Raw genomic sequence first — 16,350 nt, forward strand, 5'->3', positions numbered from 1 at the left:
ATAGGATGGAGGGTTATAGGTCGGCCTAAAAGGTAGGGATATGTTCGGCACAACTTGTGGGGCCGAAGGGCCTGTTTTGTGCTGTAGTTTTCTATGTTTCTATCAAAACGAAGCTTGCAAGTCTCTGCATTAAATTTCATTTGGTACTTATCAAATCCTGTTGCAGACAATTATTATCCTCACTGTGTGCCACTCCTCCAAGTTTGGTATCATTGTCAAATTTTACTCCATAAACCGAATATCCAAGTCATTTGTATAATTCTCTCTCTCAAAAAAAAAGTGGTGGTCCTATTTCTGATCTTCCAGAATCTCGCTGTTTTCTGTACTTAAGCCATTTTAAAAAATCTAAGCCCTCCTATTCCACGAGCAGGTTTAACCAAGCTTTTGTGTGGTATTTTGTCTACGTGGATTTTAAGAAAGCATTTGACAATGTCCATAGCATTTCCTTTGTCAACCTTGTGTTTCTTAATCAACATATTCAATCAGAAGCGTTTTTACAACCTTGCTCACCACTGATGTTAAATTTGTTGACCTGTGGTCACTCGGATTGCTCTGGCAACCTTTCTTGAATAAGGGCATCGTACGCTTCATATTTGTATTCTGGCATTGAGCCTCTAAGCATACATCACCCTCTTTGTCACTCATAGGGTTCACTCCACCTCTTACTATTTACATGATGGCAGAAGGTTTTTGGGACCCCTTTTATGTTGATTGCCATTCCATTTTCATATTCTCTCTTTGCCTCTTATTTTCCTCTTCGTCTCCCCTCTCAACGTATTATATTTGACCACTTTTTCACTCAAAGAATTGACCCGACATATAGCATACCCCTCTTTATTTCATCATATTCTCTATCTTCCCCCAAGGAGCCTGGCTTTGATTTCCTTAGCTTTCACCCTTGTTGGAACATAGCTAGCCTACACCCAAAGCATCTTCTACTCAAAGATTACAAAATGTTCCATGACAGATTTCCCCAGCAGTTTTGGGTCTCATTTTATAATCATCGTTAGAATCAGGCCATTCAGGAGTGAAGCACTTCTTCACACTATTAGCTGCAGAAATCTGGAATACTCTCTCCCATAAAAGGCTGTTAAGACTCAGTCAATTGAAGCAGTTAAAGTCTGCTTCTTAACTTCAGGTTTTGCAGAAAACTATAGACTAGCATCAAAACGCCAATAAATAGAAATTGCTGGTTTAGAACATAATCAATTCCAAATATAGTTATATATTTAAAACTCACTTCAGAATGTAGATTCTTATAGAAGGGAAAGCACCCACATCAAATGCCATTCCCCAGCATTTTATCAGTACAGGTAGCAGGAGTACTTTTCTTGCCTTTAACAAGAGTTCAGGCCTTCTCCAGATCAATAACAGATTTAATTCAAATTGCAACTTGCTTACAAGGTAAGTACAGTCCTTTAAAACAAACATGTTTCAGGAACATCAAGAAAACAAAAAATGTAGAATCACCTGGAACATAACTCATCAAAACACCTGTGTGTGTGAGAGAGCAATCAGTAATCGACAATTTTCAAGCATGTAATAGAAATTTGGGAAAATGTTTCCAAAAGCTAGACTTCTAGATTGGCCAGTGTACCAAATGGTTAGAATTTCAAGTAGTTTAATATATTTACAGGAGCTTGAATAAATCTCCAAATTCCAAATGTCTCAAATACAAACAGAAAATGATGAAAACGCTCAGCAGATCAGGGGGCAAGATGCAGCATTCATAATAGTTTAAAAATTTTAATGAACCACCAGAAACCCTTTCCTGGTAAATCTGTGCAATTTTTCAACACTTCTGTGAGAATATTTAAAATTACAAAAAGATGGAGTAGAATTTTTTTCTGAAACTGAAAAAACAATCTGGTTATCAAGATATCTAATAGACCCTGAAGGAATAGCAAAGGAATTGCCACGAGGGGGTTTCATGACTTGAAGTTTTAGGGCTATAGTCTTTGTACTTAAATGATGCATCAATAAAGAAGGTTGTAGTCACGTCAACATAGTCATTTTGGATTACCCTGAACCTCAAAAATGATTGAAAGAGGTTTGCAAAATGTGAACAAGGGCTGTCAATCTTTGGTTCAATTGAGAAGCTTGATAGTTACAGTTGTGATGATATTTCAAGCATGGTACTGCAGCCATTTGATCGAGCTTTAAAAAGACAGCCTTCATATTGCTGGTGGATATGGTACACCAGCCAATTAATTCAAGTAACTAACTTGTAATTTAAGCTTAATTTATAAAAGAAATGATTATGCAAATAATATCCTAAGTGAGTAGAGCCATACAAATATAAATTTTATAAGTTATGCTTAATTAATCTTTCGATGCAAATACATGCTGCAGAAGTTCCCCCTTACTTTTCAGGAATCACTAATCAAACGTTTGATATCGAAAAGTGTCAAGTTTTTGCTTAATTCACATCACATTTCAGCTACAAAAAGGTAACCAGCAATAATTTGGCTATGAGCCTGTTCACAAAAGGCTATGACTATCCACACTCACCTTTTCATGCTCCTCAGGAGAACCAGATGTCTTGGATACTAGTGCCACTTGAGCCAGACTTTGTTCAAGGAGCGCATCATACTTCACACTTCTCTTCCTTTTTCTTTTTTCTCGATTTTTCTCTTTATCTTCATCCTTTTCTTCTTCCTGCTGAGCAGACTCAGGGTCACCTATCTGCAGATCTCCACAAAGTGAAGATTCAAACAGTGGCTTTCCATTCAAGTAAGTTTTAGTAATCCTCAACTTAATCTCAGGTGAACCACTCTTTTTAGGTGTTGTTCGAGGTGGTGTTTTGTTCCCTCTGTTCTCTGTGGAGCATTCACTTGGAGAGGATGCATGCTGGGATGGTGATTCTTCAATTACATCTGGTGCACCAGAATCTCCATTTAACACCAGAGAAGTTAAATCCTTTAATTTGTCTGATGATCTGTAAGCAGAAGCTGTATCATGTCCATTTAATCGATGTATCACACCATCCTGAAGAGCAGCTGATAACGGCGTGACAGCTTTGTCAGTCAGCATTGTGTGCTCAGAAGTCACTTCACCATTTTGACTCTTATTAGTAATACTGAGGATCTCAGGAACCTGTTTCATAGTTATGGGATTGATCAACTCATGTGCCAGTGGCCGGGAACTCCCCATTACACTCTGTGAAAGTCGGTAGGGTTGAGCCATGTTGTACAGACGTTAGCAGTATCAAAGAGCTTTAGATGGGCAAAAAAGAGAAAAACTGATTATAAAATGTATTTCTGTAATAAAGAAAAATTACAGTTGACAAATATTTGGAAGCGTTACACAACCAAAATATTCAGCATTACAAGAAATCAAAGAAAGTTTTACGACCCCTTGAGCCTGATCTGCCATTCAATTAGATAATGATTGATGCTCGACCTCAATTCCACTTTCTTGCCCAATTATTATATCCTTCAACTTCCTTATTGTCCAAAAATGTATCACACTCGAGTGTCTTGAATATACCAATTGACTAAGCAATCAAAAGTCCTCCAAGAGAAGATTCATAACTCACCAAGTGAAGAAATTTCTCATCTCAGTCCTAAATGGCTGACTCTTTTTTCTGAGGGTAACTCTGAACTGTTCAGATAGGGGAAATCAGCTCTCAGCATTTATTCTTTCAAGCCCTCAAAACATTTTATATGAAGATTTTTCAATGAGACCATCTCAAGGCCCATTTTGTTTAATTTCTCCTTCAAGGATCCTCCCCATATCCCAGCAAACAGTGATACTTTGTTGCACCCCTTCGAAGACAATGTCTTTTGGGCAAGATCAAAACTCTACACAGTACTCCAACCTTGGTCTCACCAATGCCTGGTATAGCTGCAGTGAGGCTTCCCCTTGGAAAAATGGTGAAATAATTTGGAATTAAAATTGTTTGCTATACCAACATATTAACTTGCTGTCAGTTGAATAAAGAGACCTCCAAATCCCTCCACATACAAACATTTATGAATCTCTCACGTTCTAAAAATATTTTGAGCTTTTCATTCTGAACAAGTAGATATCTTCACGCTTTCCCAAATTATACACAATCTGCCACCTTTTGCCAATGCAACTCTCTTTTCCTCCTATTCACTATAGTTTACTTCCCCACCTAGCTTTGTTTCGTCAGTGAACTCGACCCACTGTTTCCCTCATTTAAGTCACTGATATAGATCGTAAATTGCAGAGGCCGAGGCACTAAATGCATTCATTTGGTTAGACCCAGTCATTCCGAAAATGACCAGTTTATTTCCATTAACCTATCTTCGATTCATGCTAATATACTGCCCATTCCATAAGCCCTGATCTTGTATAATAATGTTTCACATGTCATCTGATCATATACCTTCTGAAAATCCAAATTTGCAACATCCACTGGTTCTCCCTTTATCTTGCCAGCTTTATCTTCGAAAATCTCAATGATCGTCAAAAATGGTTTCCTTTTCATAAAACTGTTACCTCTGCCTGATCAATTTCTCAAATACCCTTTTAACATACACTTAATAAATTCAAGCATTTTTCCTCCTATTGATGCCAGACTGTTTTCTCTTGTCTTCTTCTTGAACAACAGGGTTACACTTATAATCAGAGACCATTCTACAATCTACAGAATTCTCGAAGACCAGTGCACCCAACAATGAATGCATCCTCTCCTGTCAACTCTTCAAAACCCTCAGGTCCATGCAAACAGGTCCAGGGAATTTGTTGGCTTTTAGTTAACTTTTCATTTTGTTAATTACATTCAGCTCCTCACTCTCATTGGACTCTTGGTCCCTCACAATTCCCAGTGTTTTGTGTCTTCTACTATAAAGACGTACAAACATGTATTTGCTGTCTCTCAATTTCCTTATTCCCACTATACTTTCTCTTGTCTGCGACTAAGGGACCCACATTTACATTCAAAAGTCTCTTCCTTTTTACTTTCTTATAGAAAAGGGTATTTTTATATTTCTGCTGGTTGATACCGTTCTATTTTCTCGCTCTATCAATTTCTTGGTCATCTTTTATTGATTTTTAGAATCTTCCCAAACTTTGAGCTCACTACTTTCAAAAGCATTGTAAGTCTCTCACTTAATACATGAATAAACTGCGCTAGTTAGGCATGGCTGTACCACTTCTTAGAATCACAGAACTGTTAATGTGTGGAAGGAAGCCATTTGGACCATCATGTTCAAATGAGCAATTCATGTACTATCATTTTTTCCCTAAAACCCCGTACATTCTTCCTTTTCAGATAACAATCTTGTTCCCTTTTGAATGCTTCAATTAAACCTGCCTCCACCACATTCGCAGGCAATGTTCTTGACCTTTAACCACTAGACATATGGAAAAAGTTTTCTCTACTATTGCTTTTGCTTCTTTTGTCAATTACTTCAAATGTGTGCCATCTCATTCTTGATCTTTGCACAAATGGAACAGTTCCTTCCTATCTATTCTCTCCATACCCTTTATGGTTTTGAATGCCTCTATCAAATCTGCTTTCAGTCTTTTCTCCAAAGAATAATAATAGCCCTAACTGCTCTAATCTATTTTCACAACGAAAGCTACAAATCTCTGGAACCATTTGCCCCGTGACATTCAATGACACCACCAGCACTGAATCCTGGGGGTTATCACTGACCAGAAACTGAACTGGACAAGCCACATAAATATTGTGGCTACCAGAGCAGGTCAAAGGCTTGAATCCTGTGGCGAGTAACTCACCTCCTGACACCCCAAAGCCTGTCCACCACCTACAGGACAAGTCAGGAGTGTGATGGAATACTTGCCAGGGGCGGCACGGTGATACAGTAGTTAGCACTGCTGCCTCACAGCGCCAGGAACCTAAGGCTTAGGTCACTGTCTATGCGGAGTCTGCATGTTCTCCCAGTGTCTGCATGGCTTTCCCCCGGTTCCTCCCATAGTCTGAAAGATGTGCTGGTTAGGTGCATTGGCCTAACCATGCTAAATTCTCCCTCAGTGTATCTGAACAGATGCCGGAGTGTGGCGACTGGGGGATTTTCACAGTAACTTCATTGCAATGTTAATGTAAGCCTACTTGTGACACTAATAAATAAACTTTAAACTTGCCTGGATGAGTGCAGCTCCAACAACACAAAGAAGTTTGACACCTCCAGGACAGAGCAGCCTGCTTGACTGCTACCCGTTCCATAAACATTCAATCCCTCCACCACCGATGCTCCGCTGGAACTCACCAAGGTTCCTTAGGCGGCACCTTCCAAACCCACGACCATGTAGAAGGACAACAATAGCAGACACCAGGTAACACCACTGCTTGGAGGTTCCCCTCCAAGCCACTCAGCATCCTGACTTGGAAGTATATTGGCATTCCTTTACTGTTGCTGGGTCAAAATCCTGGAACTCCCTCCCCATCAGTACTGTGGGTGTACCTACACTTCAGGGACTGCAGTGGGAAAGCAACTCATCATCACCTTCTCGAGGACAACTGGAGATGGCCAATAAATGCTGGTCCAGCTCGTATCCCGTAATATGAATCAATAAAACAAATTTTTCATGAACCTTTTCTGTACTCTCTTCATATCTTTCCTGAAGTGTGGCTCCTAAAACTGGATCCAAAACTCCAACTGAGGGTGAACTAACGTCTTACACACATTCAACCCTAACTTCCCAGCTCTTGAACTCTATGCCCCTATTAATAAAGCCCAGGATACCATATGCTTTATTAACTGCTCTCTCAACCCATCCCACCACTTCAATTACTTATGTATATATGCACCCAGATCCCTCTGCTACTGCACTCCTTTAAGAGTTGTACCCATTAGTTTATTGCATCTCTTTGTTCTTCCAAACAAAATGAATCACTTCACATGAACTTCATCTGCCAGTTATCTGCCCATTCCAACTTGTCTACGTCCTTCTACACAATTCTCCTCACAGTTCACAATGTTTCCAAGTTTCGTATCATCCTGTGGCATTTTTAGTCCTCAACGGGTGTACATTCACCTATCCAGTTTTCTGTTCAATGTGACATTGAATACTTCAAGATTGTTAATTAAATTATCTACTAACATCTAAAACTATACACAATGTACATAGACACAAAAAGCCGTGGACTAATAATTCCTATCACTCAATGAACAAACACATTATCTGATATGTACAGCCTAGCAAAGTGTCAAGCTGGGTTCTAGACTATAGAACATGAACTGATCTCGTTAAGAATGTAATTGAAGTGTTAAAATGGCTTCAACAAGCTTCGACTAAGCAGGACTTTAAATCAGTTTGAGTTCCAACTCCTGATCGCCACACAATCTCCAGTTAAAAACTGTATGTGGATCGCAGGTGAAGGAAAGCTGTGATGCTATGACAACAAAATAGCCTGCTGATAACCATTAAGAATCAGATGAATACTTACACACCATACTTCAGCAAGAACTAATGCTAAGTAATAGAAAATAGATGCTTTAATTTGTGAAAGTGTGTGTGTGTGTTCATCAAGCAATGTCTAAATTTTAGGGGTAGAAAATAAAACATTGGGCTCCTTAATGGCTGTGAATAATTCATAGCATTGACTAAAACAAATGATGATTTAAAATTCACACTGTTAATTGATATCAATTGAAAAATGGCTTTCGACATTTGATTGGCCACATTATCTCGTGGTTATCAAAACAAGAAAAACAACTCAGATTCAGACTCTCAATTAGTTGCTAAAGTGCACGTGTGGGCAGAAGCCGAAGGCAGGATCAGTCTTAGGCATGGAGTTTGCCACGTGAAATAACCTGACATTGCTAACAGTCACTTGGGAGAAGTATCACAGGGTTGCTGCCATCCAAGGAACTCAGGATGTGACATTTTCAGAGGTGACAGAAAATTAAACTTTCTTTAGACAAAAGTTTCCTTCCCCTAAAACCAAAGTGCCAAGGCTGTTAATTATAACTTTATTACATCCTGACTCAAAGTCTCTTGTGGAAATCAAAAGCTAGTCTTAAGAACAATGCATTTATTTTGTGATTTCTGCTGTCGACTTTTTAGATCTCCTTGTGCAGTGGCTACCAAGTCAGTTTCTATACTACCCACCAGAGAGAGGTAATTGTCTTTTCCTGTGACAAGGTACTTGGGCTTGCAGCTCGCATAACAAAATGGCCCAGACTTTAAACTCACCATGTGACAGTAAATGATTTGTGAATCTGTACTGTACTACCAAGGCACAATATTAGTGATCAGGTTACCCAAAGTCAAGTGGTCACCATCTTGGGTGTCCCAAAATGCTTTAAACCATGAAGGACCCTTTAAAAGTCTAATCTCTGTGGCTGCTGTGTTTCTGTATCACAAGTTTGCCCACAGCAAGGTTCCACAAACAGCAATGTAATGAATCGATAATTCTGGCCGAGGGATATAAATATTAAGCAGAACACCAGGGAAAACACTTGCTCTTCTTCAAAATAATGCTATGGGATCATTCATTGGACCTGAGAAGAAAGAAGGAGCTTGTTTTAAAGTATCAACCAAAAGATGGCCTAGATTACATGCTCAAGCCTCTGGAACACATTACAAGTTTCTACAACATTTTAGATCGCGTTTCATCAAAATAAAACAGCCCTACTTTGATAATTTCCTAAACTGTGAAATTCCAATATCAACAGAAGGATGCAGATGGCAGAGGCAAATTATTTCCCAGGTTGAATGGACAACTGACACAAGGTCAACAAACTTAGGCAGCTATCAGACGGTTTAATAACATATCTCACCTACCGCCATACGAAAAGAAAATTTTGAGAAAAAATATTAAATGGGAAAGGTTAAAGAACCAAAAAGTAAATTAAATTGTATTACATAATGACCAGGACAGTTCTCAAAATTGTATTGCTGTGCACTTACCTCAAAAACACTCCACTAATAAACACCATGTCAATTATCTAAGCCCATTTTGCACTTTTTTCAATAAATGTTTGCTGGTGTTCTAAAAGCTTCAAAATTATTATCGATTTGTCACAGATTGTGACAAATTGGGATGGCCAAATCACAAAATTTGTGATTAGTATACTGCCACACTATTTACTGCAGCTGGATTTTTGAGTTTGAGAAAAGTTATTATATTCTGCAAAAGTAAAAGTTCCATCTGTTAGCTTTAAGGGTCCTAACACATTCCCAAAGCCGCATTTAAAATAAAAAGTCAATGGCTCACGCTAACTTCTGTCATTTAAGGTATTACCTTAAGTAGCTATTGCCACATTTAAATCTGTTCCACGTGTGATTCAAATATGACATTATTGTGCAATACGCCACTTTTGGTGGGAGCCAAATTGAGTTCAATGTATTAATTTCAAACCCAAGTCCAGAAATTAAAGCAACAAACCTAAATGAAAAGATGCAGATCAATGTATCTCAAATTAGCAGAAGCATTGTTTCAAAAGCTTTGATTATGAATAAATTAAATCAAAATATTCTATTTTTAAATGTAATCTAACAGGGCTCACTGAAGAACCACAGCAGACAATTACATTAGCAATCAATACTCAGGCATATCATAAAAATAGGGCAATCCCAATGTGTTTTTAGCTCATCAAAACACGATGACATCATGCTGAATTATCAACCCATTCAGAAGTACTTTTTCATTCATTTCATATGTCAACTGTTCAGATGACTAATGTGGACCAGATATATGCACCATTCTGAATATTGCATAGTAAGCCAGCTAGCAGGAGATAAATGAACAATTTAACTCCTTGATTATTACGGGATCAGAAAATGTTTTAATCATCAAATCAATTCCAAGTTGCACCAAAGCAAAAGGATATACGAGCATGAAACTACTTTAATATTTTCCAACGACCATGTCGTTAAAACTTTTCGGACTTACAGATCGAGTCTGTAGCACTGACTGGAAAAAAGTATTTTTTCGTTTGATCTGTTCCTCCCATTATCTTTACCATGAGGGCTTAACAACTTGCATCAAACACAAAACAGTTTTGTTAATTCCACTCAATACCCGAAGCGCAACAAATACAACCGAAGCACTGCGTTGACAAAAATGGCCTTTTTGTCATTCCAATGGTCCATTCCCAGCAGGTCTCCTGCTGGATGCAACACATCCTACTTTTCCCTGTTCGCCCCCCCCCCCCCCCCCCCCCGGCCAACAACCAAAAAAAATCCTGCCACATATTTACCAAATCTCCACTGGAGCTAAAGCAATCGGCCAGTGCTGCGAGCTTCAAACAAGAGAGGGGAAAACAACAACACATCAAAACACCTGTTGCAAAGACTGAAATTAAATTTCAAACCAAGAGACCAAGATGAAATTAAAAGACCAATCTTAAAAAAAGAAAAATTTAACAAACATGGCTGCCCTCCATACATCCAGCAGGCAGGCAGGCAGGCAAGCAGCAGCAGCAATGCAGATTCAACCCCACACTGGCTTAAGAAAAAAAAAATCTGCGTTCACCCGTGCTTGCAGACATCGGAAATTATTAATCACGAATGCAATGAGACAATAGATAATTTAAAATTGAATAGATACGCGCGCGTGGGGGGGGGGGGGGGGGGGGAAGAGAGAGGAGAAGAGAGAGTCGGAAAAAAAACGCCAAAATCTCATTCCCTGTTCAGGAGACTGACTGACTGCCCAGCTTCCGATTGGACCAATTCAGGGCCTAGTTCCCTCTAAGTCGCCATTCTCATTCAGCCACCTTTTATTTCCTCTCCCCCTTCCCCTCACTCAGACCCTCTCTATGCGGTTTACACCGCATTTTTAAAAAAAGGTGGTGGGGGGGGAGGAGGCAATGGAAAGGCGTGAGATTGGAGGGCCAGGGTTAGTTTTTTTCATATATATTAAAAATGTAAGAGAAGTAGCGAACCTGTTTATCCGTACATTATCCCGGGGGGGGGGAGGGGAAGGGGGTGTGGGGAGGGAGAGGTGGTTACTGTACTTTTGAAGGAGAGTACAGTAACTCTCACTCCTTCACTCCCTCATCCTCATCATCCACCTTCTTCTTCCACCAAGCCAATCAGCGCGAAAACTCTCGCTTCCCATTGGCTGTGGCCCTGGCCCGGGGAGGAGGAGGAGGGGGGGGGAGAAGGAGCGCGAGAGGGCGCAGGGTGAAGAAACGCCGCGGATTTCACTCAATCTCCATTTGGAATTTTAAAAAAAAAATCTCCCATTAATTTTAAAATCCTGATTTCTCACCCGCCGTTTTGCCGGTGATGGATGGATGGATGTTGTTTTAAAAGCCGAACGTTGGAGACGCGTGACGTCACGGCCCGGGCCCGGCCAGCATCATATTCTCTCTCTCTCTCTCTCGCTCGCTCCTTTTTTTTGAAATGGAGAAAAGCTGCTGCCCCGCGCGCCCGGGCTCGAGAACACGGGGGTGGGGGGGCAACGGCCGGCCGCCCGCCCGCCTGCGCACGCGCGCTTCCCCCTCCTCTTCCAAACCGAACCTGATTTTCAAAAAAAACAGGGCCAGCTCGTGGCGGTCTCTCCCCCCGCCCCCTCCCCTCACACACGTGACCAGCTGCTCCACAAGCGCCCGTTGACTTTTCCTCCCCGCTGGACGGCCGATTCCGCCAAGCGGCTCGAGCGCGCCATTTCCGAAGGGCGGGGCCAATGAGAGGCGGGGAAGGTAGTGGGTGACGCTCTGGCTGTTGCCGGGCAGGATGACGCCGCGGCCTGCGGGACTGTGTGTTCTATTTTTTGATTGGTTGATGGTGGCGGCGGGTTGGGTTTTTTCTTTGGCGGCGTCGCAGTGCAGCCCGCTGTAGGCCGGCGGACGGACGGATGAGGAAATCTCGGAGTGGTGTTTTCACAGTCAGACAGACAGAGAGCGAGCTTTGGGAGGAATATGATGCCTGGCGAGGGGTTGTGACTCATTGAAACGTGTAAAGAGAGAGAGAGAGAGGGATTGTTTCTTCGTCTGCTTCACCAAATGGTCTTTCCCTTTTGGGTAGCTTTCACTCCGGACGTTTCTTTCCCCCCCCCCCCTCGTAGACGGCACTCCATAACCAATAACCAAAATGACCTTCATGTTGTTCACAAACTACCGGTCCTCCTTATGGAAGACGCCTAACGTCGTGTGCCGGGGAATGAGGAAAGGTACGTGCAAGTTCTCCCCAGAGAGAGAGCGAGGCCTAATGCCGCTTATGTTTTTTTAATGTTGCGAGCAGAGATCACAAAGCCGATGGGTGTCAGTCATTAATTTCAGTTCAATAATGTCCATTAGGGGAGTGCTTTCTTGTGTCTGTGTGGAAAAGGAAAACTGCCGAAAGTTGGGCGGATTCATTTAAATTTACAGTAGGCCCGAGTTGCAGGTGGGCGGCTTACCTTTTTTCAGTTGTCAGAGATCAAATGTTCAACATTTTAAATACTCCCATCCCTCTTTCCCCGAAGTGAAATATGGTCATCAGTTGCTCGTGTATCTTTTTCTTAAAAGCTATCATGTAAAATGGGCCCAGGAACCTCGGATGTTTTCTCTCTTCCTCTCTCGCACACCAATGATTTGATGGCGGTGACTGTTGCTATGTTGTCAATCTCTTTGGTGAAACAATTTGTTGTCAATGCCCTTTTAAACTCCGCTGTCTCGGCAGATCAAATGCGCAGGCCGCTGAGATTTATTTAACAGTCATTTGGCCTGGGCTGTTTTGCCGAAACTTATCTCTGATCAGATTAATTTTATATTTTAGCTGCCCTGCTTGCTTCTATGTTGGCTTAAACAACCTGGCCAACTGGTAGAAGTCAGGAGGGGTCTTCAGCTCTAGATTTTGGGTGCCAGTCTCCCCAGTTAATTTCTATTAGAGGCAGACGCTGGCAATCAGAAATACATGGAAACAAAGAAGGATGGAAATGCTCAGGTCAGGCAGCATCTGTGAAAAGAGAAACCGATAACATTTTTGGGTCGATATTTCGCCACAACTGTCAAGTGTTAGATGTAACGGGATTTAATCAAGTGCAGAAGTAGAGATTGGGAGGGGGGTGGGGGATGACGACATATCTGGAAAATGCTGGATAAACTCAGCAGTATTCGTGGAGAGAGAAACGAATTGGGGTGGACGGATTGTAGGAGGAAATTCAAATATTGTTGCCTAAGCTTAAAATTGTGAAACAACGATTTTTTTTTACATACACACTGATGCAGCCTTATTAAGAACCTGTATTTCTTAATGGGGGCGGGGGTGGTGGTGCGTTCAAATAAATTGACTTAACTTATCTGAAGGAGCTTGCTGTTTTTAAAGCAACCTGGTTAAATTCTAATTGCAAATTGTGATCATTTATATTCTGCATTCACAAATGCTTGTACTTGCTGCCAAATGCTGGGGCTATGTAATGTTTTCCTAGCGGGTTCTAAAGGACTATGAATGCACAAAGCTATTTTTACTTTGTTTCTTGGACCCTGGTTCAATGTGTGTAATTAATGCAAATACATGACACAATTTTAATTATATACCAAGTTAAGCATTGAAGATTATTTGGATTAATGATTCCAGTGGTCATATCTCTTGCATATTGTTGTGAAAGGAATTTTGGATCTTCTAATAACTATAATTAGTGCTTTGTTTGTGATATTTTTGTCTTTTTGTATTTGACCATTTCTTTTCTGTCTCCAAAATACAAGTGACAAATTTCCTGTACTTCTCAAATTATGATGTTATTTTCAAGAGGTTAAGTTATTGAGAACAAGCTACCTTGTCCAAATCCTGTGGCTTTGTTTTTAAACGAATCACCACATGGGTTGCACTTGGAACGTTAGTTGGAACACTTATTATCACTCCAGAACAGATAGATAAGCTAATCTTCATATTGGTTCAGTTGTTGTGACCTCACAAAATGAGATTCCAGTACCATAGCTATATAGCGTGCACAATGTTTTGGCTCTAAGTTAGAGCTTCAACCCCTAATCAGAGATTTGAGAGCAATGGGATGTGATCCCACATGGATCATATTAAAAAGATGGTCTGTTATGAAGACGCTAAGGTGAAAAAAAGGTCAACCATTTGAACCCCACTGCTTTAACGTTAAACAATTTGTAAGATCGCATAATGCCACCTGAGCAGCCGGGAATTTGCTTTAGGATTAAATTACAAATGAATTCAATCTGGAAATTAAAAAAAGAATGAATCAGCAATTGTCATTGCCATAACAATATAAATGTTTCAATAACAACTTGCATTAATAAAGCACATTTACAGGTGTTTCACAGCAACATTGTTATGTGGAACTACATACATGGGATATACAGAAATTGACCATTTGACCCAACCAACCCAGGTCCATGTTAATGCTCCATTTGTCTTTTCCCATATTTTCTTATCTGAATCTACCCTCCATTCCCTTTGCCCTCAAATGCTTGTCTAGCTTCCCCTCAAATGCTTGTCTAGCTTCCCCTTAAATGCATCCATGTGACCTATGTAATAAAGCATAATTTGACACAGAGCCACATAAAATAATACAAGTGTAGATGAACAAAAGTTTGGCTAAAGAAATTGGTTTTAATGAGTGTCTTAAATCTTCTATGATTTAAAAAGCTGAATTGTTTAGTCCCAGTGGTGAAGCAATTAAAATTGAGAGTAGCGTCTTCAGGTAGACCACCCAGTATCAACTTGTATGCTACATTTGGAAATGACAATTTCAGAGGGTTGTGGCGCTGGTTGGAGTAGGTGAAGCCATGGTGGCATTTGAAGGAATTGGTGAGCATCTTAAAATTGAAGCAATAGGTCACTGAACAAGGGTTATTGGGTAAACAGGACTTGGTCCAAGTATGGACATGGGCAGCATGGTTTTCAATTACCTCAAGTTTATGGAGGATAAATGTGGAAAATCAATTTGCATTGGAATAGTGAGGTCCAGTGGTAACAAAGGCATGAATGAGGACATAGCTGCAGCAATGTGGTTGGTGAATGAGAAGGCCAGTTGGGATTTTGAAACTGCATTTGTTATTGAATTGCAGGATAGCTTTTTTTTCCTAGGACAGGCAATGCAGGAGGTAGCATTGGGATATGGAAGGGAGATTTTGGTGGGAAGTGATAGGACAGTTTATCAGAGCTGCTGGCCTTATCTGAGATTGATACAATGGTTGTAGTAGGGCCACATGATAAGGTCACTATAATATCAGGTAGACCACCCAGTATCAACTTGTATACTACATTTGGAAATGACACAGGTGCACCTAGTTCAGTTAATCATTCCATGTCCTCCTTGACAACGTCTGTGTGTCACACACGCTGCATTAGAATTTTCAACCAATACCTCGGACTCTTCCATCACCATCTCTGGCCATGCTGTCTTACTGGTAGGGCAGACCCTTCAGCACAGACATATAAAGTTGGTGGTGACCCTAGGAGTCCTCAGCAGTGACTTTTGGAACCCATGGAGATTCATATGAGGTTGATATTGGCAAAGAGATCTGATTCCCACTTACTTCCCTCATTATGTTGATGAATCCACACTTCTCCATGCTGCACACAGCTTTGAGGAAGCATTGATTGGAGCCAGAAGACAATACACTCTGGGTGGGGTTCTTCAGTGCCCATCACCAAGGGGTCCAGTAGCACCATTACTGACCTAGCTGGCTGAGTCCTAATGGACTGAGGTGCCAGGATGGGCTTGGGCAGGTGCTGAGAGAACTAACATGAAGGAAATAATTTCACCCTCAACAATATACTCATTATTGAAGCATCTGTCCATGATGTAGGGAGCCGTGACCACTGCAGAATCCTTGTGGAGACCAAGTCCTGTCCTTAGAAGGGATACCCTCCATAATGCTGTGCAGTACCACTGCTGTGTTCAATGGGCTAGATTCAGAAGAAATCTAGCAGCTGCAAATTGGCCATCAGCAGCAGAATTGTCATTAACCACTATCAAGTCAGGAGATCAATCTTAGTACAATGAGTAGAAGGTAGCAGGCCAGGATTAACAGTGGTTGAACCTAAAAATAAGATGTCAACTTGGTGAAGGAATGACGCAAGACTACATGCTTGATAAACAGCAGAATTATCATGCATTAGGCAGAGCTAAATGATCCCTCAATTGCTGGATGGGGGTGTCAAGGTTTCTGTCAGTGAAGTAGCAGAAGAACATACAGGACATGATGGTTTGAGTTATAAGGAGAGGCTGGATAGACTGGGACTTTTTTCTGTGGAGCATAGGAGGCTGAGGGGTGATCTTATAGAGGTCTATAAAATAATGAGGGGCACAGATCAACTAGATAGTCAATATCTTGTCCCAAAGGTAGAGGAGTCTAAAACTAGAGGGCATAGGTTTAAGGGGAGAGATACAAAAGTGTCCAGAGGGGCAATTTTTTCTCTCACAGGATGGTGAGTGTCTGGAACAAGCTGCCAGAGGCAGTAGTAGAGGCGAGTACAATTTTGTATTTTAAAAAACATTTAGACAGT

At 40.9% G+C, this 16,350-nt stretch overlaps 2 protein-coding genes across 9 annotated transcripts in view; one reads left to right on the forward strand and one right to left on the reverse strand.

The window, feature by feature from the left end:
* The window catches only part of LOC144500199 (histone-lysine N-methyltransferase NSD2-like), a 108,144-nt gene extending 95,642 nt beyond the window's left edge, over positions 1-12,502 (reverse strand). For 2 of the 7 annotated variants that reach the window (XM_078222923.1, XM_078222899.1), the window contains exons 1-2: positions 11,156-11,565; positions 2,512-3,215 (exon numbers count right to left, since the gene is read on the reverse strand). In XM_078222923.1, the coding sequence (XP_078079049.1) occupies positions 2,512-3,186 (675 nt within the window). In that variant the 5' untranslated portion in view covers positions 3,187-3,215; positions 11,156-11,565. Of the gene's footprint in view, positions 1-2,511; positions 3,216-10,142; positions 10,163-10,826; positions 10,970-11,155; positions 11,566-12,286 lie in introns of those variants that run through there. The other 5 variants (XM_078222908.1, XM_078222916.1, XM_078222900.1 and 2 more) reach the window with 5 other exon arrangements.
* letm1 (leucine zipper-EF-hand containing transmembrane protein 1) overlaps positions 11,709-16,350 on the forward strand; it is a 74,944-nt gene continuing 70,302 nt past the window's right edge. The window contains exon 1 of one of the 2 annotated variants that reach the window (XM_078222933.1): positions 11,709-12,058. In XM_078222933.1, coding sequence (XP_078079059.1) covers positions 11,980-12,058 — 79 coding nt within the window. In that variant the 5' untranslated portion in view covers positions 11,709-11,979. The remainder of the gene's footprint in view (positions 12,059-16,350) is intronic. The other variant, XM_078222941.1, reaches the window with a different exon arrangement.

The sequence above is a fragment of the Mustelus asterias genome, chromosome 1 (genome assembly GCF_964213995.1).
Source record: "Mustelus asterias chromosome 1, sMusAst1.hap1.1, whole genome shotgun sequence".
NCBI lineage: Eukaryota > Metazoa > Chordata > Chondrichthyes > Carcharhiniformes > Triakidae > Mustelus > Mustelus asterias.